This window comes from Taudactylus pleione, unplaced genomic scaffold, assembly GCF_031769625.1.
Source record: "Taudactylus pleione unplaced genomic scaffold, aTauple2 ptg000105l, whole genome shotgun sequence".
Lineage (NCBI taxonomy): Eukaryota > Metazoa > Chordata > Amphibia > Anura > Myobatrachidae > Taudactylus > Taudactylus pleione.
The window spans coordinates 443,208-471,013 of NW_028284507.1; the positions used below are offsets into that span (position 1 = coordinate 443,208).

Sequence of the window (27,806 nt, forward strand, 5' to 3'; positions counted from 1 at the left end):
TGGGCCCCCAAGTAATAAATGACACTGGGAGATCACAAATGTAACAGCGGTAGGCAATCTGTGTGGAATATAGCAGCCTGGAGCTTAGGGCAATGCTGTGCATTGTAGTGCGTCATGCGAGAGGTGTGCAAATGTACTACGGATGCTAGCCCTGATATCCTACTATATATAGGTGGTGGTATAGGATACTTACAGTTATGTTTGGGTGCTGAAATGGCTCTGGCTCTGGTGAGAGTCTCAGGGGTATATTTACTATGAATCGTATCTGTCAGAGGGCCTAATTCAGACCCGCTCGCAAGCGGGTCAATGTTAGCCCAGTGCGCACAACGGAGGCGGCTCCGTCGTGCGCATGCGTGAGACCCGGATAGCAACAGGCAAGCCGTTGCTATGGGTCTCGCTACAAAGGGGGCGTGCTGTCGATAGTGAGTGACAGCACGCCCTCTTTGGTGGGTGTGCCGTGGGCATGGCTGGCCAGACGGAGGCGTTCCCATGGGAACGCCTACCGTCTGGGGCCGGCCCCACTGATGTCAGTGGGAGTGCTTTCGGCTCTGATAGAGCCAAAAGCACTCCAGGGCTTGCGGCAACAAGACCCTACCACAAGGGTCTCGTCACAAGCCCGATGGTCTTGACCATCGCGAACATCTTCCTGGCCGCTCGCTATAGCTGTGGGTGGTCACCCACAGCTATACGAGCGGCCAGGAGGAAGCTCTAAAAATTCAGAGCAAGCACTCTGTCAGAGCGTCCGGCTCTGAATCAGGGCCAGAGATTGCATTTATGTTAATAATACTATAGGAGCAAAATACGGTCAGAGTTACATGATTTCAGCTTTTTTCTTACATTTTTAAAGAAATCCAAAATCAAACCTGAACCAAAACACTTAAGTGTGGTTTTGCCAAAACCAAAACATGACAATGATTTTGAACTAAAACCAAAACACGGGGGGTCTGCACACATCTCTAATGTAAATCAGTATAAAATTTGTGCTAGTATGCAAACTATACATCCTTTTGTATAAGTATATGAACTTGGAAGAGCTCTTACTGTTCTTCAATTATTTAGTGTTACCATATTACGCGTATTACACAGTGCCTTACAGAGAATATTTAACCATTCTGATCCTTCCCTAGTAGAGCTTTAAACTATATTCCCTACCACAGTAAGTGGTCATGAAGTGTTGTGTCAGACCAATCAGTAAAGTTGATAATAGCTATATGTTGCCCAATACATTATACCCAGTGAACTGAGTGAAGGAACCCGGCGGTGAGAGCCTTTGTCTTACTGCAACTGCGGACACCACATTGGTGTGCAGTCCACACTAGAGGCCCGATTACGAGATGGATGGAATTGCAGAGACGCACACAAGCAGCTGCGCAGGTCCATTCATCTAAAATGCTAATGCAGCAGGAGGTGTTTGTAAGAAGCAGATACCTCCATGCTGCATCTGCGATCCCAACGCTGCGACCATGGTCGTTGCCTGGGATCACCATCGCATCCATCAGTCGTGGTGGTTGTTCCTTTGGCCACGCTGCAGAAGCCGAAGCTTACTGCAGCCTGGCCGGGTCCTGCTCACGTGCAAGGCCAAGGAATCTGCATTCACTGACGCAAACCCTGGCAATTGCCCCTCCTGGAAAATGGGGGTGATACGCCCCTGTTGCTGGGAACAGTGGCCAGCCACACCATAGCTCTGCTCCCCAGACGCCACAGCAGGTCAATCATGCTGCGGCTTGGGGGTGGGAGGGGTCTGCGAGCGAGATAGCGGCCGTTTTGTACATGCGCAGAACAGGTCCTGCGCATGTGCACACCCCAAAACATTGGAGATACATGCCTGAATCAGGCCCTAGGAGAGTTAGCTGAATAGGCCATAGCTGAAACATCCTTCAGGCAAATTATACTCTTGCCTAGGCCATAGTGTGCACTGAGGGAGACAGATTACCCTACTGTTTATTAAGTTGCTTAAGTAGGCCCAAAACAGCAAGTTACCTAATGTCACCTCATAATCCAGGCCTGCGCTCGGCCAATGTGGTGGAGGTTAAAGTAGTCGGTGACACCTAGTTGCTTATATCCAGCGAAACGGCATAAAGCACTGCTAGCAAAGTACAAATAGCAAGCACAATTATGGGTCTTCAATAAAGATTAAAAATCCAACCTAACACAAAAAACAACCGCTTTCCTGGCCTTGAAGTCACACAAGCTGAGCCGTAAAATTCAGAGTTTCCCCAGAGTGGCACACGGGTTAAAAAAGCAGTCGGTATGGATTATGAGGTAATCTCAACCTGTATTTTACCTAATTAGCGATATAAAGGAGGAATGAACGTTTTAGTTTAACCCTACGAATGACGCTGACACAGACCTCACAGAGGCTAATGTGTAATTAGGGAGCAGGTCGATGCTTTGATGTGACAGCGGATTGTATAAACACATTATCACTACCAGGAAGGGGAACAGACACAGCAGCTACATCACTGCGCTCCAGACCTCACTATTCTCTGGTTTGAGGGCAGTCTCGCAAATTATTTTTTTTGTTAGCAACACTTGCACCCACCTTACATGCTAGGATTCTAGGATTTGTTCCCAGACCTCAAATATCACATATGCCAATAAGCAATGTATTGCAGATTTAAGGGGTTTATTTTCCTCTCTCTTTACTTTCTGCTAGAGCACAACTCTTCTATGTGATTGGATTTATTTATTTTCTAATACAAACCTATTACTATGTTTACAGATGGGTGGAAAGAAAGCAATCCTATCCTGAAAATAAAATAAATATAACATATATTAAAACAATAAAGTACAAATAAATAAAAAAAAAAAAAAAAAAAAAAATATATATATATATATATATATATATATATATATATATATAAAAAAAAAACATCCATCCAGGAGATCCAATCATGGGCTCATGTATAGATTAGACCAGCACTCCATTAATTATAAATATTTACAATTAATGGAGTGCTGGTCTAATCTATACATGAGCCCATGATTGGATCTCCTGGATGGATGTTTTTTCTATATTTACCATGAGGACCTTGCACCAATTATATTGACTATATTAAGTGCAGTGCGGCTTTTACACTGTGACTATATATAATATTAAATTTGTTGACAAGTGCATGGCCAAGGCTAGGTGAATATGTATTACTATTTATAAACCACAACACTTGCTTTCATTGTGAAGCTAGTCAGATAAAAGCTAACTACACGTATTAATGCAGTATTAATAAATAGTGTGCAAGCTACTGACGAAGTTCCTATTAGTATCATTGCAATGCTCAGAGCTGGTAAAGTTAAATGTAAAATCATTTCATAGTTCATACGTAAGTGCCAGAGACCAGAGACTGAGAGACAGAGGGGAGGCCTCAGACCAGCCCATTACTAGTGAGGCTCCTCCTGGGAGAGGCCCGGTGTTACCCGCCCCATGGACCCTTACTCTACCCCCCACCCCCGGGCGGTAAGACCATATCGGTGTAACAGCAGCGGCCCGGTACGATAGTAGTCAGCGGTATGTACTATGTAGTGTACGCGGTATAAGGGAAGAAAACTTAATTACTGTGATAGGGCTGCACCCGAGAATGCATGATGTGGTTGCCGTGATGCTGCGGGACTACAAGTCTCAGGATGGCATGTACTTCCTCCGGTTGCCAACTTGCCTAGGCATGGTTTAGAGACCCCGTAGGACGGTGATGGTACACGTGTGTTCGGGTTACCTGTGTAATGTGCACCAGCTGAGACCCATTTTTGTGCAAGGCCAGCTCAGCCTGCAGGGACAGGGAGTGCGTCAGGGTCCTGTAGCTGATCTGGCCGCAGCAGTGCCGGTGTATCATGATCAGGGGATAGGGCGTCTGTAATGGTCATGGAGATGGAGTAATTGGGGTTGCATGCATTGCAAATTATTTTTTTTTTTTATCAATGTAGGTGATATTTAAAACAAGTTTGTGAATTAGGTGCCATTTAGCCGTGTCCTTCCTAACAAGGAGGGGGCTCCTATTATATTCCTTACTACAACAACCTCTTACCCCAAATGGGAGCCCCCCGTAGTAGGCTCAAATCTTGACAGGGCACAGTAAAAACCCTCCCCTGCACCCTGGAAGAGGTTAGGGTTAAGGGACATAACAGAAGTCGAATAATGGTGCGTACACACGGTACGATTAAAATGGACAATATGAAAGATAACAATATCGATCATATCGTTATCGTTCATATCGTGCATTTATCGGTGCTCAATGACCTGCGATGAGCGGGCATGAATGGACGATAACAATATCATCCATCGCCCGTGCATGCAGGCTAACCTGGTCGATATCGACAAGGTTACTATACAGACCCGCGATCGTTGTCCATCGTTGGTGGGTTCATGGTATGCTGGATTTAGTATTTCAATATAGTAGTTTATTTTTTACTGTAAAAATATGTGATCTGAGATTATAATATTGTAGTCCAGCTGGAAGCAGAGTGCAATGCTGGTGTGCTACAGTGGAACTTGTATAATTAGTACATATCTTTTTTTTTTTTTTTCTAAATGTATAAAATGAATGTAAATATTACTACATTTGAAAAAAAAAGTTTTATAGCTACAATAAATATTTTCTTAATGCTATTAACAGAAGAGTGAATATTGTCTTGATACTTGATAAATAGGAAGCGAAAATATGGGTTATTGCTGACCATAATAATATATAGACTGAATACATTCTTTTGCTGGAAAAGACACCTGTCCGTAAATTAATCCCTGTGTTCTTTGGCTAAAACCATAAGTTAAGTATGGGCCAGGTTAATTTTGCCAGCTAGCCCCTGTTTATGGACCTCATGCAAGCCTGTGTGAATTAGATGCTTGTATGGGAAAGCAGAAAGCCAAAAAAATTGATTCACTACCTATCGCAACTGCTAATATGCACGCAATCGGTCGATTGTTGCGTTCTGCACGTGCGTGAACCGGCCACTGCGATCGGGACTGTGATCTCAGTATGTAGACCCATCGCAGAGTGATTGACAGGAAGTGCCGTTTGTGGGTGGTGACGGGGGGTAGTCGGCGAAACGCAAGCGTGCCTGTGCGTTTGAACGTCATTGTGTGGGCGCAAGGCTGCGATGGTACTCGATTGTACCGATGATTTGGCAGTCTTGCTAAACATTATAGATGTGTGTAAGGTAAAGTGGGCGTCCTTATGTTGTGCTGCGATGGCATAGCGATCACAGTGGATTAGCATACTATCGCAGTGAGACTGCATGCATAATGGCGATTGCAGTTGAGATCGGTAGTGAATCAGGCCCTAAGACCACCTAGATGCTTTAATATCAATTGAATAAACTTTTCAGTTCTCTATCTAAAATACCAGTTGGTTTAGCCTTTTTTGTTGGCTTAAATAAATCATATGTGAAGGGAAATATGAACAGTACATAAAACGTGTCTGAACCTTTACAATTTTTATATGTATTTTTTTTTTTTTTTGTAATAGTAGTCAAAGTCCTCCTATTAATGTGCTTCTTAGCTGAGGTACAACTGGGAAGTGCAAAATGTTCACCATTAAGATTTAGGATGAACTTTTCAACACGATCCAGGGTATAGTGCAGCAATTAAAAATCTTTTTTTTATGAAATGGTAATCATCATACACTTCTTAAAAATACACACTCAATAATCTCCCCCCTCACTGTGTTACAAAAGAGTTAGTTGATGTATCTGTTTCATGCGTATGGAATATCAACTCCTCCCAATGGCTGGTGTCGAGTGTGCTCCCCCCCCCTGCAAACTCATGCATTTTGGTGGAAATCCAAAGTTAATAGCCACACAGCAAGGTTTTACCTCCAAGCCTCAGATATTTTGCACTTCAGAAATTAGACCATGTTTGTGCTCTGTTTTAGCGAGAGTTCCTTCACATGGACATGTTATTTTTTTGGATTAGGACGCCATGTACTTTCCTCATGCCACGTCTAGGAGCATGGAAATTGTGGCAGCTCTTATTTAAGACACGTGTAATTAGATTGTCTTAAAATAACAAACAAAAAACATAGGTCACACTGAGGGACTGCATGAGGTGGCAGGCAAGTAGTGTGCAATTATCCAGTACTAATATTGGATTAAATTCTCAGTTATTTCTTTTTAACTAGCATGGGAAGTTAAAACTGTTCTAAGTATTTGAGTGTTGAGATTCAATATAATGTAACTTTGATTATGTCCAGTGGTGATGTTTATGTAATGTCTTATACCTGTAAAGTGATGATATTAAAATGAACCTCTATATACCCCTGCCTGTACCTTCTAAAACCCTTCCTATAAACCTCTAAGGATGACGCTAATTTGCGTACGCAGTCATCCAGTAAATAAAGACTTAGACCTGGAATCTGTGGTTCCAAAGCACAAGTGTTATTCAAGTAAAAGTTCAGACAGTTACACACAATTGATCCAGACACAATTTAGGCGCAAAAGAAATTATACGGACCCAAGTACAGTATACATACGCATTGCTTCCGGACCCGAAGATAGGCATCAGCAAGAGACCCCTCGTCATACAGCATTCAGCACGAAGACTAAGAACCCAGCATTTGAGCACACATATTTATACCCCCCCAGAGTAAACAGGACAATAGAGAAGTTTGTTGCTGATGTCATTGGTCCCCAGGGGAGAAGCATCTGTTACAGGGCATTTAACAGGCTGGTTCCAATAGACTCTCCCTGCCTCTAACAGCTGGGGATCTTTCCCTTCCTGCCCCCTGCAACATCCTAACAGTTGTTCATGAAATATACATTTTGTTGCTTGTAGGCTCTGCGATCTATAACTCGAGAATGCATGATCTCCCCACCGATAACACCGGAATACTGTAAAAAGAGTACGCATCAGTACAAAACCAAACACGACTTGTTTAGCATGTATAATACCTTAGTTATCAAATATCTTTATTTCTCAGCATTTAAACTAACTGAACCAACTTAAATCATACACTTTAAAGCTTATTAAACCTTATGTGTGAATATGTAATGTGTGAGTATTCGGGGTTTGATATAAAGACGTATTAATGTGTGTATGAGGAAGGGTGCCCTTAACTCTCACTAAGTGAACATCTTACCAGTGTGACATGCTGAGCCAGATAGTTCCACATGCCCACTCTGCCAGCAGTCCCCCCCCACCTGTCCCAGGCTTCAAAAGAAAAACTCTTTATTCTCCCAGTCTCTTGTGTGAAATGCAAATAGCCCAGCTACAAGAGACAGACCTAAGATGACACTCTAGTCTTTGAAGTCATGTCATTGCAGGAAGCTTGCTAATGTAGGTGTGTATTCTAGCCAGACCACCTGTAGTGAGGGCAGACACTGTCCAGGAAGCTTATCTACACAAGCTAGTTGTCACGTAGTCATTTGCTTTATTCAGCTAATGCAATCAATTTTGGCATACTGTAAAGTAATTTCTGAAATATATCCTTTATAATACGTAAAGTCATGAAATAGGCTTCTGGTGAATCGCCGTAACTTGCTAATAGTATTATCGCCACATGTACTAAAGTGTGAGTTTATCTAAAATGGCGCTTAGGCGGCCATCTCGCAAAATGGCGTCTTGCGGCCAGTCGCAAGATGGTGTCACTGCGATTCAATTTTAAACTGATCTTGTCTCAGCCAATAATCTAGTTTCGACAAAAGAGTGATCATGTCCATGGGTCATGTCATGCTTGGAGGTGTAATGTCCTGTGTCTGTATAGAGTGTAATCAAATTTTAGCGTGATCAAGTACAGTGGTCAAGTCATATTGGGATTTGTAGTGCACTATATCTGTACAGACTATAATAGTATTGTCTTATGGTCACGTCCACTGGTCCGGACATGTGGGAGGAGCAGTGGACTATCTCTTTTGTAGTGTGTATGACAAAACTCAAAAATTCACATTTGTATAAACTTCTTTGTGTAATAGATTTTATTATATAATCTGTTAAAATGTATACTGCACCCACCCCCCTCACTCTGAGCTCCCACTGCCACCAATCAAGGTCCACATCCTGGAGATATTAATAGCCATGGCCAGATACCAACTCACTACCACAAATTCCCTTACCCAGGGTTTTTTGTCCATTGTCATTTTGCAGCATATTGCCTGCTTCCCTTTCCCTGATGGCTGCAAGTGCACATGCTGACCTTTAAACACGTGTCTTTCACTGGGAATGGGATTGAAATCAAGGAGCGGACGGACATGGGGCCTGATTTAGAGATGTACGCTAACCACATAGTTAATGTACATCTCTGATGTTTCCAGGTCTGCTGCGTCGTTTAGGGGGGTGGTGGCTAGTCACCGTTCCCGGAAACGGGGCTTTTCAGCGAGGGATGTGGCCAGGGTCTCCGTTGGCGTATACATATTCCTGGCCTCTGAAGTGACCAGGACCCGGCCATGCTGCAGGAAGCATTAGCAGCCTGACCATCGCGACCATCAGTGTTGATCCCAGGCTGCGACCACAAATGCCTCAAGGAAGTGTCTGACTACTGCTGCTGCATTTGCATTTTAGAGGGACGGAATTGCACAGCAACTTGTGTGCGGCCCTGCAATTCCATCCATCTCTGAATCATTTTCTGAAGCTCCTCCGCAATACACATTAAAACAGAGTGAGAACTGATACAGAAGATGGTGGAGGCCAGCAATGGAATAGCTGTGTAAAAAAAAAAAATGACAACAGGGAAAAGTTGTGGAAGCAGAGGGATGAAGAAGGATCTTCCTAAATATTTCACATTTTATTTTGATTTAAAGCTTCGTTTGGTACCACTGTGCTGCAATAACTGTTTGACAGGTTCCTCACATCACTACTCTACTGACTGCCTACATGTTGGCCTAACCCTTTCCATTTCAAAACTGCCCACACAGTGATATGCAGGAGTTGGCCCAGTTTAAATACTTAGTGCTGCTGTTACCTTTTTAATGATCGCCCTGGCTACAATTCTAGTCACACCCACTTCATCTCCTGATCAACACAGGGTGCCCAATAGGAAAGCCAATCCCGCATTTTTGGACTCCGCTCCACTTATATGCTCCCAGCCTATAAGTGACATAGGACCTCATTCAGAGCCGCTCGCTATTTGCGGTCGTTCGTTTAAAAAAAAGGGGTGGCTATTCAAATGAACCATTCGCACTTTGCAGTCTGTTCACGCCTCTAAGTCTGAAGGAGCGAGCAAAACTTGCGGTCGAAATTTTGAAAAATACGCCCCCTGGCCGCTCGCATCATACGTCATGTCCGCTATTTATTAGATTAATCGAGTACATCGAACAGCGTATGAACTGCTCGCTATTCTTGTGGTTGTTTTTTTTTCAACCGCTATTTTGCGAGTAGTTCTGACTAAAAAAAAACCAAGTGACGTGGTCGCTGACGCTGCTGTATTAATTATGCACACCCATAAAACGCCCGTTTTGACCTTTAATCACGCCTGCGTTCTGAATTCCACTCCCCGTTTTCAAGCACATTCCCCTGTTACCACCCACATACGCCTCCTCCTGTCACTCAAAATAGCAGACATTCGCTATTTTGCGAACAAACGATTTTCGGCCGCACTGACTGGTTCGCGCATGCGTATTACAATCTGTACGCATGCGCAGTTGTGCGAACATCGCTCAGTGCGAACGAGCGGCCGCTTACGAGCGGCTCTGAATCAGGCCCTTAGAGCAACTACATCATGGACTTCATCTATTCTACGGGTAGCTGGGAGAGCCTGAGAGGATTGGATAATGCGTCCAGAACCGAGAAGGCAAGGTTTATCCCTCTGTCCCCTGCCTGATCCACAGTGACTTTTGAATCCTGTAATACCCAGGATTTAATTACTATAATCCCAGGTATTTATGGGAGTCAGAAACATCCTGAATTGGTTTCCCTAGTGCCCTAAGTTTTGAGAAAGAGTGTAAAGCTCTGAGCATAGAGAAATTCCTAAAAAGTCAATATCTCATTGGACCCTAGTAATCTTAAGTAAAAAAAATCAGATTGTATTGTCTCTGTAAAATTCTATTTAAAAAAACAAAAGCAACAGAAATAAACTTTTAAATGTTTTAGTGTATTGCTGTAATTGTGGAGAACACAGCCTCAGCCTGCCAACATTGGGTGTGATTTGTGAATTTACAGTTTGACACTCCCATGACAGCAGTAGTCACTACATAAACCCTTAGAACATTTCACAAAATACATTTTGGTTGATTTGTATTTGTTTTAATAAATATTTCCGTAAAAAAAATAATTCTGTTCAAAATATTTTGCACACAGAAATTGGGCAGTGTTTTCATACAGCTGGTGTGTTAAAAAGCAAAATACTGTATTACTGTAGCCTTTATTTTATATCCGTTTTGTGTGATCTGTGTCTGTTGTTCCCAGCTGCCTGATTTTGTGGCTTCACAGAAACCACAGGATGGGATCAGAATCGATACAGCAGCAACACCCCACTAATGGCAAGATCATGGTGAGTTCTCAATAAAGTTTTGCACCTGAAAAGGTTGTTCTGCGTACTGAATAGTTAAATGCCTTTTCCACCATCAGGTGACAGTTCAGTACTGGCTCGTTTAAGTCCTTCTGCAATGGTCCTATTAATATTCAGTAATACATCACTTTGCCTTGTGTAATTTCTAAGTAGGTATTTTTTGGGTATGATTTTTCCCACTTGGTATACAGCCCAAGCTGCTCTGTTACTCTGACTTCAGTAGCGGGGTGTAGTCAGGATGCCGGCGGCTGGAATACGACCGCGAGAATCCCAGCACTGAAAGCCCGGCATGGGACTAAAGCTAGTCTTCTAAATACTGACGCCTATCATTAGCCTCACGCCGAAATCCCGACGCCCGGCATACCGAACATAGGTAAGCCTGGCATCGAGAGCTGTTAATCGCAAGGGGGGGGGTTTGGGGTTAGGTTTAGCCACCCCCGGCGGGACTTAAGGTTAGGCCTCCCCCCGGGAGGGTTAGGGCTAGGGGAAGTGGGGTTAGGCACCGCGGGGGGACTTAGGGTTAGGTACCACCCCCGGAGTCTTAGGGTTAGGCACCCCCAAGGGAGGGTTAGGGAGGGGGGAGGGTTAACTATACTTATCATCCGGTGTTGGGATTTTATGCTGTCGGGATTTGAACTGGCGTTTTTTAAGTTGCTGGTATTTCATACCCAACCCTTCAGTAGCATCTATTGAAGATTTTCCCAAAGTAGTAAATGGAAACACTGCCTGTTGTTAGGAGCAAGCTAAGAAGATGGCGATGCCCATATCAACTAATCAGATGTGTGTTTTCATTGCATTGCTTAAACGTCACTTGAAAAATTAACACAATCTGGTTGGTTGCTACGGTCTTTTCACTTGCAGCTGTACATGAAAATGTTCCCCAGTGTACTTAGTAAAAGTTGCTGGAGGGTATTTAGAGTCAAAAAACTTTCAGGTAGAAACTCTGCGCCTGATTCAGAGCCGGACGCTATTTGTGGACGGTCGTTCCAAAAAAGGGGCCGGCTATTTAAATTGAGCGCTCGCTCATTGCGGTTTGTTGACGCCTCTATGTCTGAGCGAGCGAACGAAAAATGCTCTCGCTATTTTGTAAAGACGCCCCTTTGCCGTTCGCATCACACGTCATCTCCGGTATTTATTTGATTAATCGGGCACATCGAAAGGCATCTGAACTGCTCGCAGTGCTTGTGGTAGGTTTTTCCTACCGCAATCACTGCAGGGCAGTTCAGGCTAAAAGACAACCAAGTGACGTGGTCGATGACTCTCCTTTACTAATTATGCACTCCCATTAAACGCCCTTTTTTCCGTTTGGCACGCCTGCGTTCGGATATCCACTCCCCCGTTTTCAAGCACCTTCCCCTGTTACCACTCACAAACGTTACATTCTGCCAATCAAATTAGGAGCCCCTCGCTGTTTTGCGAGCGCACGATTTCCGACCGCAATGACTGGTTTGCGCATGCGCATTACGTCCCATACGCATGTGCAGTTGTGCTAACATCGCTCATAGCGAACGAGCGGCCACTTACGAGCGGCTCTGAATCAGGCCCTCTGTGCAATTATTTGCCATACAACCTTAAAAAAAAACAAAATCTTTTTTTCTACTTCAGGGTCTATAGGGGGTCCACAGGGTTGACCTTGGGGTATAGGTTGGGAACCAAATCCGGGCACCACGCAGTTAAAGCTTTTAGCTCCCAGGATGCACTTGGGTCCACTCTCCCTATAACCCCGCCCCCCAGCCAGAGGCACCTCAGTGTAAGTTGGTGCCCGGCCGGAGTCGGGTCACCGTTTAGTGCAGTGGGGAGCTGATTAACAGCCCCTAAGCTTTATATTTTTTTGTAAGAACAGTTTTTTAATTTTTACTTTGGACTTTTAGAGCGGCAGCGTCGGACTGTCCATAGGACGTCTAAGCTGCCGCTCCGTCACCCCGCCGGCGCTGAGACGCCAGTACAGATCTGGGGATCTCAGCGGGACCCCAGAGTCTGTACTAGCCGGACTCTGCAGGCGCCCAGGACTGCTGCCGGATCCACGGGGAGCAGGTAAGGTCGCGCATTTAATATGCAGTCCTGTGCCTCCGGTCTCTGGGGACAGACCGGAGGCGCCAGCTGTGGCGGCGGGCCCCCCCATACCCCGTGTGTCCACTAGAGCACCAGGGACTTACTGATCGGCGCTGGGAGCCGGCGTCCCGGGAGGTTAATAGCCGGCCAGGGGAGGAAGCTTTCCCTGTTACAGCGGCTCCTCCCCTCAGCTCAGCGCGCCTTTCAGTATGTATAGTCTGGTGTTGCTGAGCTGCTTCCTCCGCGGGCCACACTTCTTCTGAGGTCTCCAGCGGCCATTTTCTTGTGGTGCAGCAGAAATCTCCGGAGATGGCAGTTGGTCCTATCCCCCTGCGTACCTCACCATCAGGTCAGTGTACACAGCGCTGTAGCCTTCCCAGACACTGAATCTGGGTAAGTTGAGTGCAGTGACATAATGCAGTATATTGTATGTCCTGCTTATGTGTGTATATATCTATATATATCTGCATTGTATGTGACTTATGCTAGTGCTGACTGTCTGTACTTAATTCTTTCACCTGTCAGTATATATCTATCCCTTTTCTTTATCTGCCCTAATACAGCTGTACTTAGGGTGGTTCTGAGACCTCACATTTATATACTCGTTAATATTTGTGAGGTTTGTCACATACTGTTGCGTGCTGCACGTTGCCACATTTTAGATGGAACTGTGTGTTGCATACGCTGAAAATGGGTCCCTGCGGCTAATTTTGGCATCAGTCAGGACCAGTATAGAGCTGCTTGATATTTCCGCAAGATTGGTCAGATATGTTTGACCAGGAGATAGAGCATTATACTACACCCATTTTTTACTATCCTGCAAGTCATGTGCTGCAGGTGTTAGTGCGGAGGATTTGTTTCATAAAGGGTTCTGTGTGTGGCGTCATCTGGTGCCGGCCCCTTTCACGACCCCCTTGGGCGGTTTGTTTTCTCGGGATCCTCTCAATTGCGGATCGCCGGGCGGGCCCCATTGTTGTACCTCAGTTGGAGTTACTTCACCATGCTGCCCTTTTTCATCTCAGGGTATCTCGCAGTTCTTGCACTCTTCCCCTGTGACACAGACTACCGCTCCCGGCAGGGTTTTTTTGGAATTCCCCCTGGTGCCACCATAGTCTGTCATTCCCCTTACAGGGATTACCACAGCCACACTGGGTGGATGTCGTTTTCTACGACACGCAAAGTGGCGTGGTGGACACCCTGTGGTTACTTCCCAGTTGGGCTCTTTCCCTCTTACACGGGGGGGAAGCCTATTTCAGGTATTATTATCCCTGCTTTGGGGCTGGTAGCAGGTCCATTCTGGTTAGAGTGAATGTTGACCTGCACCTGTATCATACACCCTCAGTCTTACGTGCCTTCGGGTTCTCTGTTGCTGACTGGCGGGTGGATCGCATGGCGGGACTCTGGCTGTTGCCAGATACGAGGTATTGCAAAGTGTTTGGCCTCCTGTCCCAATTTCCCTGAGGGTCATCACGAGTCCCTCCTGGGGTGGATGGGCGTGTTACTCGTCTGATTACAGACGTTGACGCCTCACATTCCTGCGTGGTCGGATTCTTCGGATCCGTAGGGGGTAACTCTGCCTGAAATCAGTATACTTGCTTTCGGGGCTTGTTACCCATCCTACCATGGTTATAGCATGGTTGGTTAATACTATTGCATACTGAGCTGTTGCATTTGTAATGTTTTTCCCCTCCAACACGTCTGGGGTTCAAATGTATTTGGTCGCTCACGTAATATATGCAGTTGTCATAGGTGGAAATGCCTATATTGGATATCAGTCTCCTAACTTTCAGAGTTACGGCTGCGACTGTATTCTCCGTAATACCCTATGGCTGTGCTCTGGGAATGCAGAGGTGCAGATACCATCTATAGGGTAGATCTTGTTCGGTCCTGACCTTGACAGGATTGTAGTAACATTGGCAGTACAAGTTTACCGCCTTCAGCTATGCCCACTACAAGGCCTCAGACTAAGTCAGTTAAGTATTTTTGTCCTCTGGGTCAGCCTAAAGGTCTGTTTCTTCATTGACTGTCGGCCTCTACGAGGGCCGACATATCCAGTACCGAGCAGGCATGGACTGCTAGCTGATACTGCTTCTGAGCCTTCGGATATATCTTCAGCCTGACGAGACAGGCCTACCACTGGGAGATGGCGATTTTCTCAGTTCGCCCGGTACTAGTGTCAAGTTGCCGCGGCTAGGTGGGTAGGAGGGTACGCCCTCTCTTTGCTCAGGCGGCCTCTTTCCAGATGATGGTACGCAGGCCCTTATTCAGACCCGATCAGGGCCAAACAAATCCAGAAAGCTATACAGTTGTTGCGGTAAGCGGAGCTCATTAGGCCATCCCCACTTTCTCAGCGAGGGACTGGTTGTTCTGCTTTCTTTCTGGTGCGGTGGCTGAATGGTCCTCTTTGGCCTATTCTCTGTCTCAATTCCCTGAACCAGTTCCTAAAGCTACCTGGGCTCAGGAGGCAATCCCTATGCTCCATCATACTATGTTTGGAACCTGGGGACTTGATGGTATCACTGGATATACAGGACGCGTGCCTACGGGTACTTACAGAGACCTTGCCTCAGCATGGACTGAGGTTTGCTGTATCACAGCACTTACAAATTTTCGGGCTCTGCCTGTTGGGGCTGCCCTCAGCCCCACAGGGGTTTACCAGCGTTTTGGATTTTCTGACAGTTCTGTTCATTATCTCCCAATGCTCCTATACTTGGACGGCCTCCTGCTCTTAGCAGGATCGCCGGGGTACTTTACAGCCAGGTCAGGATGACTGTGGCTTCTTCAGGGTGCAGACGTTTAATCAATGGGGAAAAAGTCCTCCCTGCATCCCTCTCTGGGTATTCTTCACCTATGAGCCCTGCTGGATTCTCAGAATCTGAGAATTCTTCTGGCGTAAGATGGCATCTCCACTCTTCCATTAGGAGTACATGGATGTCTACGCAGTCGACATATGTCTTTACACTCTGGGATGCATGGTCCACTATTCAGTGTCTGCCTTTGGAAGGGTGGAATTGGCTCAGTACCATTCCAGGCCTTTCCATAATTGGCTTATCTCCAGATGGAACAAGTTTCTACTTCAGGGTCCATAGGGTATCCACAGGATACCTTGGGGTATAGGCGATGGCGGCAGACATCCAGGCACCACAGAGTTAAATTTTCAGCCTCCCAGGATGCACTGGGGTCCCTCTCCTATACCCCGCCCCCGAGCCTCAGGCCACTCAGTTTTCGTAGGTGCCTGGCCGGACCAGTCATAGGACAGTCAGTATTGACGTCCATGCTATCACTCCTACACCCCGCCGGTACCAGAATGCCGGTACCGATCCGGGGATGCTGGTAGGTAGGTAGCTGGGGTCACAGCTAGCGGTGATCCCCGGCTACCTGGACTGTGGCCGGATGCACGGGGAACAAGGTAAGCGGCGGGGTCCCGCGGTGGGCACCCGCCAGTAACACAGTCCTGTTTGGTCCCCAGGCAGGGGGCTCCCTGGGGACCGGCTGCGCGTGGGGCCAGGTACTGATCCTGCGCCTTCCACTAGACCACCAGGGACAGCGGGCCGCAGCATGTGCGGTACAGCGCGGCGTCCCAGGGGTTAATAGCACGCCAGGGGAGAACGCCTTCCCTGTCTCACAGCCGGCGTCTCCCCCGCTGCCCAGTGCCATTCCACAGCGGTCTGAGCGGGCTGTGTCAGCGCTCCTCCCCCGGGCCCTGCCATCTCTCTGCTCCTCGGTGGCCATTTTCTCACTACTTGTGCTGGGGATGGCAAACGCTGCTGGAAGCTGATACAGATGCCATTGCGGTCCGGGTCCCCCGCATACCTCTCCTTCAATTAAGGTCAGTGTATGCAGCACTGTTTCCTACCAGGCTCTGGTCTGTGTAGTTGATCGCAGTGCTTGTAATGCAGGATGTTATCTGTGCATTGTATGTGACTTAAATGCTAGCGCTGTTTGCCTGTACTTTCATTTCTGACTGTCAGCCTTTTCCTATCCCTGTTCTTCTGCTACAGCCCTTGCGGTGCGGTGTTGCAGGGTGTTTATTACCTCACAGTAAACGTGGTTTTTCTGTGTGGGAGGTCACATACGCTCCGTTCACACTCCTCATGTCGGAAAGTGAACGAGGATATCCCCTTCCAGCTATAATGTACTGATATCATGTGCAGTTAGCGGAGGGATATGTAGACGCTGAGGGTTTATGGAGGGCATGTTGTATTATATATCACGCCCCATTTCTGTCACTGTGCCTGCACAAAAAAGGGGACCGCCCTCGGCTGGCTAAGATGCTTACAGCCTTTGTGGGCAACGCCCCCTGCGTTTCCCCATAGGGGTTATCGCAGCCTGTGGTGGTCTCATCACATGCAGGGGTCCCTGGACAGTTGATGGTACCCCAGTCTATCCTGTTTTTCGCCCCCCCAGGTCTCACAGGAGCCTGTGTGGGTGAATTTATTGTCCAAATGGTATAGCACCTGATGGACGTTTTACAGGGGGAGTCACCATTTCGGCCTTCTAAACGGCCTTTCGGGTCTCAGACGGGTAAAGACATGACGTCTGATGACGGTGACATTATTGACTTTTTCAGACACGAGCCCCTTAGTGCAAGGGAGGCGTAGTCTGGGTCTAAAGTCTATATACCTGGCCTTCTACGGGCAGTCCGTGCGGCTTTGGTTATTACATATCCCCCGTGGCTAAATCCAAATATGTCTTCTTTAAGGATAAGGGTGTTGCCACTGTAATTCCTCTATCTGGTCAGGTGGATCATTTAGAGGAGGCGTGGAAAATCCGGGTAAGCGGTTCCAGCCTCAAAAACGGTTGACCTTTTGCATACCCCTTTTGCGGATAATTACATTTCCGAATGGGAGTTACCTTTACGGGTAGATTCTCATGTTACACGCCTAGTGAGGAGTGCTACGTTGCCCATGCCCTCCAGGTCCTCTTTGAAGGAGGTTCCAGATTGCAAGGTGCAAATATATCTAAAATCCAATATTCCCTTGCTGGAGGGGCTTCCAGGCCGGCTATGGCCGTGTGCTGGGGGGCCAGAGCCATGGAACACTGAGTAGGTAACTGGATCTCTGCACACTGACTCTCCAGCAGAGCAGGTGGATAGTGGCAAATTCTCAGAGACTTTGCCACGTTCATAATGAGACGGTCTTACATATAGCCTACTCCTTTCCAGAATCTCCTCGGCAGCAGTAGCGGCTTGCCGCTCCCTGTGGTTGCGCTCTTGGAAAGCGGACGCAGATTCCATTTGGAATGCTTTGCCTTTTACGGGACAAGTCCTGTTTGGCCCTCGTCTGGACGCAATTGTGGCCCTGCAGGTAGCAGCTACGTCTGCGTGTCTGCCATCGGCTACAGTCCCATCAGGGTCTGGGGCTTTGTCTTTTCGGCCCTGTGAGGCCAGGGTAAGTCTAAAATACAGCTTTCCAAGACAGTCAGTAGCCAGGAAATCTGCTCAGCCATAAGAACAGGCTTGGATAACAAGACGTCCTACTCCCAAGTTGGACTATAAGCCTTCAGCCTCACGGGACGGGCCTCCTCTCGGGAGCCCCCAGAGTTGGAGGCCGGCTTCTCCAGTTCGCCCAGTGCTGGTGTCTGACCACCACGGACACTGGGGTAAGAGAAGTATTTTCTTGAAGGTATGTCCTCTCCTCCCGGTAAAAGCCTCCCAGACGGTTTTTCGTTACAGGTCTTCTGTCAATTCAGGACAAGGCCCTGTAATTTTTGAGGGTGTTACACTCTATGCTCCAGGCAGGAGTTATAGTACCTATTCCGTTGCCCCAAAGGGGAACGAGGTATTACTCCATCCTCTTTCTGGTACAGACACCCAATGGGTCTTACCAGGACTTTCTCAACCTCGAATCCTTCAACAAATTCTTAAGGGTTCCTCGGTTCGGGAGGGGGACCCTGCATTCCATCATTCAATGGAGCCTGGGAATTTTGTGGTGTCGTTGGATATATTCAGGGTGACTACCTGAATATCCCTCTTTTCTTAGCACACCAGTGTTTTCCTCAGGTTTGCAGTGGTCGATAAGCATTTCCAGTTTCTGGCATTGCCCCTTGGTCTGGCCTCCGCGCCTCACGGTTTACCATGGTCATGGTAGTTATGGCAGCCCACCTGCGGATGCAGGGGGTCCGCTTGTTACCCTATCCAAGTGACCTCCTGTTGTTACCACGGTCTCCAGAGATACTTCAGTGCCATATGCAACGGACAATATCTGTGTTGCTACGTTAGGGCTGACTGATGAACTGGAAATGGTCCTCTCTGATTCTTCACAGAGGATGCTCCATATCCCAACATCTGAGGATCTTTGTGATTGAGGAAAAGATCTCTGCATTACAGGCAAAGGTACGCAGTTGCCTGCAGAGTCGCCGAGTGTCTATTCACTTGGCAATGTGGTTCCTGGGTTCCAGGGTGTCGCTGTTCGACATGGTGGAGAGTACCCAGCTTCACTCTAAACCTCTAAAGAACTTGATCCTCTCCGGATGGGATGGGTTGCCCCATAGGATAAAGTCAATAGGCTTTCCCCGGAGGTTTGTCTCTCTCTGGCCTGGTGGCTGCAGAAAGCTCACCTAAACAAGGGGCACCCCCTTTGGGATTGCGGACAGGGTCCTTCTGACGACGGACGCCAGTATCCGTGGCTGGGAAGCAGTGACGGGTCCACACTTGTTCCAGGGCAGGTGGACACCAGTAGTTTTTGCGCTTCCCATAAACATCTGAGAACTCTGAGCAGTATTCAAGGTTCTCCAGCATGCAGGACAGGTCCTCCACGGAAATACCGTGCAGGTACAGTCTGACAACGCCATCATGATGGCTTATGTAAACCACCTAGGAGGTTCCCGAAGTCAGGTGACACTAACAGTGGTGTCCCGAATTCTGGCTTGGGTGGAAGGCTATATCCCTGCCGTCATCGGCAGTGTTCATTCAGGAATCCTCAGATGGAAAGCAGGCTTTCTCAGCCGTCAAGACGTGCATTCAGGGAAATGTCCTCTTTATCAGGAGGTGTTCAATCTTCTGGTGAACAAGTGGAGCCTTTCAGAGATGAGACTCTTCTGATAGACGTAGGTAGGTCCAGTGGACCTTCCAAGTTGTGTACCTCGTCCCTCCGTTATCCCTTCTTCCTCCAGTAATAGCAAGAAGGAGGCACGCTCCTGCTGATAGCTCCAGCGTAGGCCAGATGGCACTATTACTCAGATCTTCGGAGCCTCTCAGTTACCACTCCGAAGCTGTTGCCTCTACGCCCGGATCTGTTGTCTCAGGATCCTGGCTGATACCCAGACCTGGGTTGTCTGTCCTTGACGGTGTGGCGGTGGAGACTGCCCTCTTAAGGTCTAGGGGTTTTCCAGCTCTATAGTTAACAGGGGCGCTGTCCATGCTAAGAGCTCGGAAGTTTTTATCTGCAAGAATTTACCATTAGGTATGGTATACTTTCTTTCAGTTGTGTCGCCCTAGAGGCTAGGCTCCTCGGGTATTCCGGATATCCAGAGGTTGGCTTTCCTACAGGTGGGCTTAGATAACGGTCTTCGCCTTGCTTACCTGAAGGTGCAGGTTTCTGCCCTGTTAGTATGGTATCAGTGTAGGATTGCTACTCTTCCTGATGTCCGCACCTTTGTGCAGGGTGTACGTTATATTCAGCATCCCTTTGGCTCCTTGGGATTTGGCTGTGGTCCTTACGGCTCTCTGAGGACCGCCATTTGATCCACTGGGCTCAGTGGATTTCAAATGGCTTACGGCTAGGACTGTATTCCTTCTGGCTCTTAATTTGGCCAGTAGGATCTCAGAATGGGAGGCTCTGTCATGTAGACCTCCCTTTTTCTCATCTTTCCTAGGAACAGGGCAGTGCTTGCCTTTACTTCCCCAGTCCTGTCTGCTGGTGAGGCCTATTTGGCTGTGGTACGGGCGCTAAGAATTTAAGTTGACCGTACCTGTCTATTTAGGAAATCAGACTCTCGGTTTTGTCCTTTCTGGTTTCCATAAAAAGGGTTGGCCTGCCACTACGCTAACTTTGGCAGGATGGATTCACAGGTCTTCCTGTTCCATCCTCTATTAAAGCTCTTCCACTAGGTCTGTGGGTCCTTCGTGGGCAGCTCGACGTGGCGCCTCAGCGGTGATTGGCAGCCACGTGGTCATCTGTCCATATTTTTGTAAGGTATTATGCTTTTGATACCTTCGCCTCTCAGGATGCTTCCTTTCGGCGGCGGATTCTCCTTACAGCACAGGAGCGTCCCCACCCTTAAAGGATACTGCTTTGGGACATCCCCAAGGTATCCTGTGGATACCCTATGGACCCTGAAGTAGAAATATGAGATATGGTAAGAACTTACCCTTGTTATCTCTATTTCTACGAAGTCCATAGGGTTCCACAGGACTCCCGCCCTGTCGCACCTGTACTGCAGATGGGCTTTGATCTGGTCACCGGTTTCTCCGTCTCCTTCTGGTGAGAATGTGATTCTTGTGTGTTCCAGACTGTCTTCTCTCTCTTTTTTGCTCCTGCTCCGGCCTATGGCTTGTTACGAAACTGAGTGGCCTGAGGCTTGGGGGTGGGGTATAGGAGAGGGACCCCAGTGCATCCTGGGAGGCTGAAAATTTAACTCTGTGGTGCCTGGATGTCTGCCGCCATCGCCTATACCCCAAGGTATCCTGTGGAACCCTATGGACTTCTTAGAAATAGAGATAACAAGGGTAAGTTCTTACCATATCTCATTTTTTTTTTTCTGTCGGATCACTGTTCAAACGATGATGCTCTCTCCGGAGGCAAGTCGGTCCCTTTCCGGGTGGCTATGGTCATCTCGTCCAGGGTATTCTTTGATAATTACAGTGTCTGGTTCGCATCCATTTCAGTGCAGTTGGACGTCTGTCGATTCCACCCTGTCAATTAACTTGTTGGAACTTTAGCCTGTCTCTGGCATAACTCTTATTTCCCGGTGAACCTGAAAAAGTTCAGTCCAACAGGGTCAGGGCAGTGGCTTTCTTCTTTTTTTTTTTTTAGCAACACTGTTCGTTGGGTGGCAATGACAGGTATGTCACACATTCGGACATAGTCCGAGGGTCTCCTCCCGACCATCTCGGCAGCGTTCATTTCAAGTCCTCAGCCGTCACGACGTGCATCCCGGGGACTAGTCTCTTCCCCAAGAGAGGTTTCATCTCCTGGTGAGCAGGGGGGACCCCTGAGGTGACCCTCCTGGCCTTCTGACTTTATCACACTAAGGTGTTACACTCCAACTCTGGGGATTCTGAAGCAACCTTCAGTGACTCTTTGTCGGTGAAGTGGTCCTTCCAATTTGAGTACCTGTGTTCTCCGGTCTCTCTTCTTCTTCGAGGGAAGTGTTTCAATCGTGACGGAGATGCTTTCCTGCTGGTGGCTCCTGATTGCCCCAGATGTCAGGGGTACTTGGATTTTCGGAGTCTCTCCATCGATACTCCATTCCTGATGCTTCACTGCCCGGACCTGTTATCTCAGGGTCCTTGGTTTTGCCTTGGACCTGGGTCGTTTGTCTTTGACTGCGTCCCTATAGTGGTCTTACGGCTTCCCTGGCTTTGTCATCGTTGGAATGATTAGAGCACATGGATCAGCTTTTGCTGGGACCTACCACAAACTGTGGCAGCCATAATTTTTATGGTATTGAACCTGTCGATACAATCCTCCGGTGTCCAGGATTTCCTGATATTCTGGCATTCCTTCCGGCTGGCTTGGGTTGCTCCCTCGGCCTGGCCTTCCTGACAGTGCGGATCTCTACACTGTCAGTATGATTAAGATATGGAATTGCTCCGCTCTGGTATCCAGTTCATCCTTTGGGGTGTTTTCTGGATTATGCCTCCATTTGTCCTCCCTAGGGACTCCTTGGGAGTTAGTAGTGGTTCTTCGTTCCCTCCGGGGACAGTCCATGGAACCGCTGGTTGTGATAGCCATTACATGGTCTATTGCTTTGGCGCTCTCTCTTTCTCTCAGAGTGTCGGAATTGGGAGCGTTCTCATGTGGCTCCCTCTTCTGGAGGGCATCATGTCAGGGTGTGAGTTGCTCTCACCCTGTGTTTCTTCTTAGTGATTTTTAGGTTCCATATTATTCTGAAACTTATGGTACGGCCATTCAGTCCCCAGTCCTCTCGACTGGTGTGGCCTCATTGATTGTAGTCCGGCCTCTGTGGATTTATGTGATCCGTTCAGGTTCCTTACGGAAATCGGACTCCTTATTGGTGGTCTGAGATTTCTGGTTTTAACAGGAAAGGATGGCCGGCCTATAGCCAGATGTTGGCTGGATTGCCTCGTATGTCTTCTTCAGGGGCCTACCCAGGGGTAGGCCTTTCTGTTATTGATGCTTGTTTTTTCTCGGGCCATGTAACCCTCGTGGGCGGCTCGCTGTGGCGCCTTGGCTGTGTTGCCTTACTAGGCGGCCACGTGGTCTTCTGTCCACACCTTTTTAAGGTTCAAGGCATTGGTTTCCTTTGCCTCTCAGGATGCTTCCTTTTTGGCGACGGATTCTCCTCTCAGCACAGGAGCGTCCCCACCCTTAGTTGAACTGCTTTGGGACATCCCCAAGGTCAACCCTGTGGACCCCCTATGGACCCTGAAGTAGAAAACAAGAGATATGGTAAGAACTTACCTTTGTTATCTGTGTTTCTACGAAGTCCATAGGGTCCACAGGGCGCCCGCCCTGACGCACCTGGCTTCATATGGGCTGTGTTACTGGTCACCGGTTTCCCGTCTCCTTTTCTGTGAGTATGGTTCTAGAGTGTTCCAGTTTTCTCTCTCTTTTTCTCTCCTCCTCCGGCCTTTGGCTACTTACAAACTGAGGTGCCTCTGGCTGGGGGGCGGGGTTATAGGGAGAGTGGACCCAAGTGCATCCTGGGAGCTAAAAGCTTTAACTGCGTGGTGCCCGGATTTGGTTCCCAACCTATACCCTAAGGTCAACCCTGTGGACCCTATGGACTTCGTAGAAACAGAGATAACAAAGGTAAGTTCTTACCATATCTCTTGTTTTTTCCTTCTCTCTCTGTGTTGTTCTTGTCCCCTCAACTATGGTTTTATAGAGCCGAATATGTCCCTTTAGCTTTGGGCTGAAGATGGATACAATATTTCCTTTCCAAGGGCAATATCGCCCATTTGTGGGGCAGCCTTGTCAATCATGCAGTCCCAAAAGTATGGTAAGTGTTGATATTTAAATCCTGAATTCTGACTGCTTGAGTGTGTTATAAATTATAATTACTTTTCTGCTCGGTCTTCAATTTTACTTGCAGGAAACTTTCTTCTACAAGAGGAACACACATCTTGGATTTCGCAATGCTCTTCACATAACGGAGGAGGACACTCGGTACGGTATTGATTATTATGCATCTTATAGTAACAATGCGGAGTTAACGTGAAGTAACGTGGAATAGGCAGACTGACTTATCAGGGCGTAGAGATGTCTTGCTACTTGAACAGTGGGACACACATGTCATATTTCTTTAATATTGCTCAACACTTCCATTTGATGCCATGAGCCTTCACTCTAAACACTATGATGTCACGCATACACAATTTCAGACCCACTCTTGTGTGTTCTACTACCAGCTTTATGCTTTTGCTGTTGCGTGGATAACCCTCATTATCAGCCAGGCATCCCAAAATCATTTTGTAATCCCGGGATTTCTGGGATCACAGGTTACATTTTGGGATTAATGGAAAAAAGGGTAATAAATGCACTAGTGTTCTGCTAGGCTGTTTTAGCGGGGCACTGTGCCCTGCCCAATTTGAAAGTGCTAAAATGTGCCCTGCCCAATTTGAAAGCGCTAAAATGTGCCCTGCCTGAAACCGCCGTCCCCGCCCACGAGCTGCAGTTTTCCACAGGGAAAAAATTCAGGTTAAACAATCACCAGCGAGTGAATAGATGCCGTATCCATGTGCACGGCATGTATTCACACTGCGGGGTGAGCTTAGGGGCAGCCCAGCACCAGCATCACTGTGAGTATAGGCACGCCCCCTACAGTGATAAAGAGGAATGTGTCTTGCGCCCACGCCAGTTTTTCTGAGTGACCACCTGAAGTGCTTTTTTTCTGACAGGCGCCCTGTCTCCTGTCTGCCATAATGTGAACACTATGCACTATATTTTTATTTCTTCTCCCCTTTCCTGTCCTCACCTCTATCCATCCTCCACTCCTGTCCGCTCTGCCATTATCTCTCTTCTCCTGTCCGCCATGCTATCCTGCCCACCTGTGTGCCACCTCATATCCTTACATCCCTCCCCCTACATTCCTTCTTCCTCGTCGCCCCCTCTACCCTTTCACTTACCTTATTCACATAGTGGCGCTCAGAAGGGGCATCTCTTGTTGGCAGGCGTGTTGTCCGGTCCTCTTCCAGGCCCAGCCTGCAAAGTGATGTCACCGTGTGGTGCGCTCCCAGCTTTTCAGTGACTGAGAGCAACTGCATCATGGCACTCCATCTCTTCTATGGACAGCTGGGAGAACCTGAGAGAACCAGATAATGTCAATTTCTCCTTCATCCACCAGGGGACACTGGAGCTCAAGACACTGGGGTGTAGACGGGTGGATTGTAGCTGGCACTTTAAATTTATTAGTGTGAGTTACTCCTCCCTCTCTATCCCCCAGGAGCCCCAGTTTTAGAATTGTGCCCGAGAGAGCCGGTCACTTGGGGCTGAGCTACAGCCCATACTTAGTAATTTACTTTTATTTTTTCTTTTATCATTATCATCGCATCTGGCGTTCTTATGTGATCTGGTGTGAAGAACGGGGGTTTTCCCACCACTGTTTTCCGTTATCCCGTCTCTTTTTCTTCTTCATTGGGACCTGGATGCTGGATTACGACTTGTTTCTCTCAAGGGTTAGGTCTCGGCATTGTCGATTTTTTTTTTTTTTTTTTTTTCAGCACCGCCTGGCCTTTTTTTTCCCTCCAGAGTCAATCTTTTCTTCAGGAAGTGCTCCTACTACAGTCTCAGTTGTCCTGCCTATATTTCCACTTGACCTTATGCTAGTTCTGCTGCTTCTCCAGTTTTCTCTGTTCGAGACTTGAAGGACGTTCATGCAACTGAAACTCCGCTCTTGGAAGACGGTCCTCCTATTGTCTTTGGCTTCAGGTAGGCAGATCTCTGAGTTGGGGAGCTCTCTGGTTGGCCTCCTATAATTTTCATGATATCCGTGCGGAACTCTGTTCCAGATCGTTTTCCTATTTGGGTGTTTTCAGCCTTCCACATCAACCAGCCCATTGGGATTCTGCTATCGTATAGCTATCGGTCTTCCCTCACCGTGATTTTGTGTGTGCTCTTCGGATTTTGGTGGCCCGTACTACAGCGTTGCCGCAGCTAGATTCCTGGTTTGTCCTTTTTGCTGCTGCTAAAATGTGCTTGGTCTGCTTCTATGCAGATGTTACCACATGGATCCCGGGGGAGTAATATCTGCCCATCCGACAGGTGTATGTTGCTAGTATCCGGCCTTCACCGTTTTTGTATTCTGTGCTCAGCGGTGGGTCTTCTTGGGCTGCCCATCATGGCACCTCAGCAATTTCGTTTTTCCGTGCGGGTCCGTGGTCCAGGGTCTGCATTATCTGTAATTTTGTTACCCTTGTGACCTCAGAATCTACTTTTCGTCGCAGGGTTTTGCAAGTTACTCAGGGCTCTCCCCCCCCCCCCCCCCTGGGGGAGTAAAACTTTGGGACGTCCCCAGTGTCCCCTGGTGAGAAAATATGATTTAGGTACTTCCCAGTAAAATCCCTTTCTGCGATTCCACATGGGTCACTGGACGCCCTCCCAGCACCTCTCTACCTGCTATTGTGTTCTGTTCTGTTACACGTGTTGTATACATTCTGTTGTTATGTATGTTGTTATTTGGCTTTTGCCGTCCTTGTTTGATTCCTTCTCCTCAGTCTTCTGATTCTGTTACGTCTCCTCGGGCTGCAATTCTTTAACTGGGGCTTCTGGGGGTTAGAGGGGGAGGAGTCACTCACACTTATACATTTAAAGTGCCAGCTCCACTCATCCACCCGTCTATACCCCAGTGTCTTGAGCTCCAGTGTCCTCTGTGGAATCAGAGAAAGGGATTTCGCTGGTAAGTACCAAATTATATTTTCATACCACTGCCCCGAACCCAATCCACAGTGTGTTTTGAATACTGTAATACCCAGAATGTAATAATTATAATACCAGGTATTTTTGGGACTCAAAAATGTCCAGTGTTCCAGAAATGGAATCCCTACATGCATGGCACGGAGGTAACTCCAATTTGTCATCTGGACATTCCGCTGGCACCTCCTTCTTGTCTGGAGTCTCAATGTTCCCACAACCTACAGATATAAGGCAAGTGACATGGAGGCGGTGTAATTGCCATTGACTGTAAGTTTCCTGGGCACTCCACACTCTTGATGCAGAATGAGTCTAGCGGAAGTAATAACAACGATCACTTGTGCAGTTAACTTTCGTGGGTCAAGGAGTGGATTCTTTGGATCCATGCTTAAGGGCCAGAAGATTGGTTTGCTGCCATCCATCTTAGATGTTGGTGGCAAGTTAAAGAGAAGATATTAAGAGGGAAGACTGCCCTTGCATTTGGTATTGAAGGGTTTGTTGCAAGATGGAGTGTCTCCCGCTATCTCACACACTTCCATGCTTATCACTTTCTTTCTCTTTCTGCAGGTATCGTGGCTGGTTAGTGAGAAGACTATGTTATGTCCTCTTTATGTGGGAGCATCCAGCAGACAAAGCCACCTCCTCTGATATGACAAGAAATATCTACAACCATCCCAGGTCATCATCAGATGCTCCCCTTTAGGCGTGTTAGAATTTGAAGTTGATGTAGAATTGAGTGTATGTCCGTTTGCGTAGCATGAATTTGCTCTGCACATTCTTAGAAAGCGACCGTGCTTATATGCGGCTGTGCAGACCGGCATTTACCAATCCTTAAAATTGGAGAGGCTGAAAGGGAGTTCTCAGCTAGGCAGAGTTCAGTAAGGACATGTGCACACACATGCGCCCTATACAGACTGGCACGTACATCCTATACGCCTGTTAGTATCTTATGCACTGCTACAGGGCAGGAGTAAATACATATTCATGTTGATTACTTGTAGTAAACAAGATAGAGAGGCATACACATCTTGTTGTGTGTACAGCATCGCATACAGTATATGCTTCATTTATTCATATTTTATTTCCTAAGGCATGTGTCTTATATCTCATTTGTGAAAAATTTGCGACTCATTTAATTCTTTAATTTTCTGGAAATGTGCTCATTTGTCCTCATACTTTATACAAAGGTGCGAGATAGTTATTTTGTTATGTGTTTTGGGGACTGAGGGGGATTTGTACTTTGCCTACATTTGTGAATCCAGATGGAAATGCATAAGGTGGAATAAATTAA

At 47.3% G+C, this 27,806-nt stretch overlaps 1 protein-coding gene across 1 annotated transcript in view; it reads left to right on the top strand.

Annotated features, from left to right (window-relative positions):
- Nucleotides 1–3,359: 3,359 nt before the first annotated feature.
- The window catches only part of GPAT2 (glycerol-3-phosphate acyltransferase 2, mitochondrial), a 101,232-nt gene continuing 76,785 nt past the window's right edge, over nt 3,360–27,806 (top strand). The window contains exons 1-5 of the mRNA XM_088470795.1: nt 3,360–3,505; nt 10,325–10,409; nt 23,493–23,606; nt 23,700–23,773; nt 27,083–27,193. Of these exons, the coding sequence (XP_088326921.1) occupies nt 10,359–10,409; nt 23,493–23,606; nt 23,700–23,773; nt 27,083–27,193 (350 nt within the window). The 5' untranslated portion in view covers nt 3,360–3,505; nt 10,325–10,358. The remainder of the gene's footprint in view (nt 3,506–10,324; nt 10,410–23,492; nt 23,607–23,699; nt 23,774–27,082; nt 27,194–27,806) is intronic.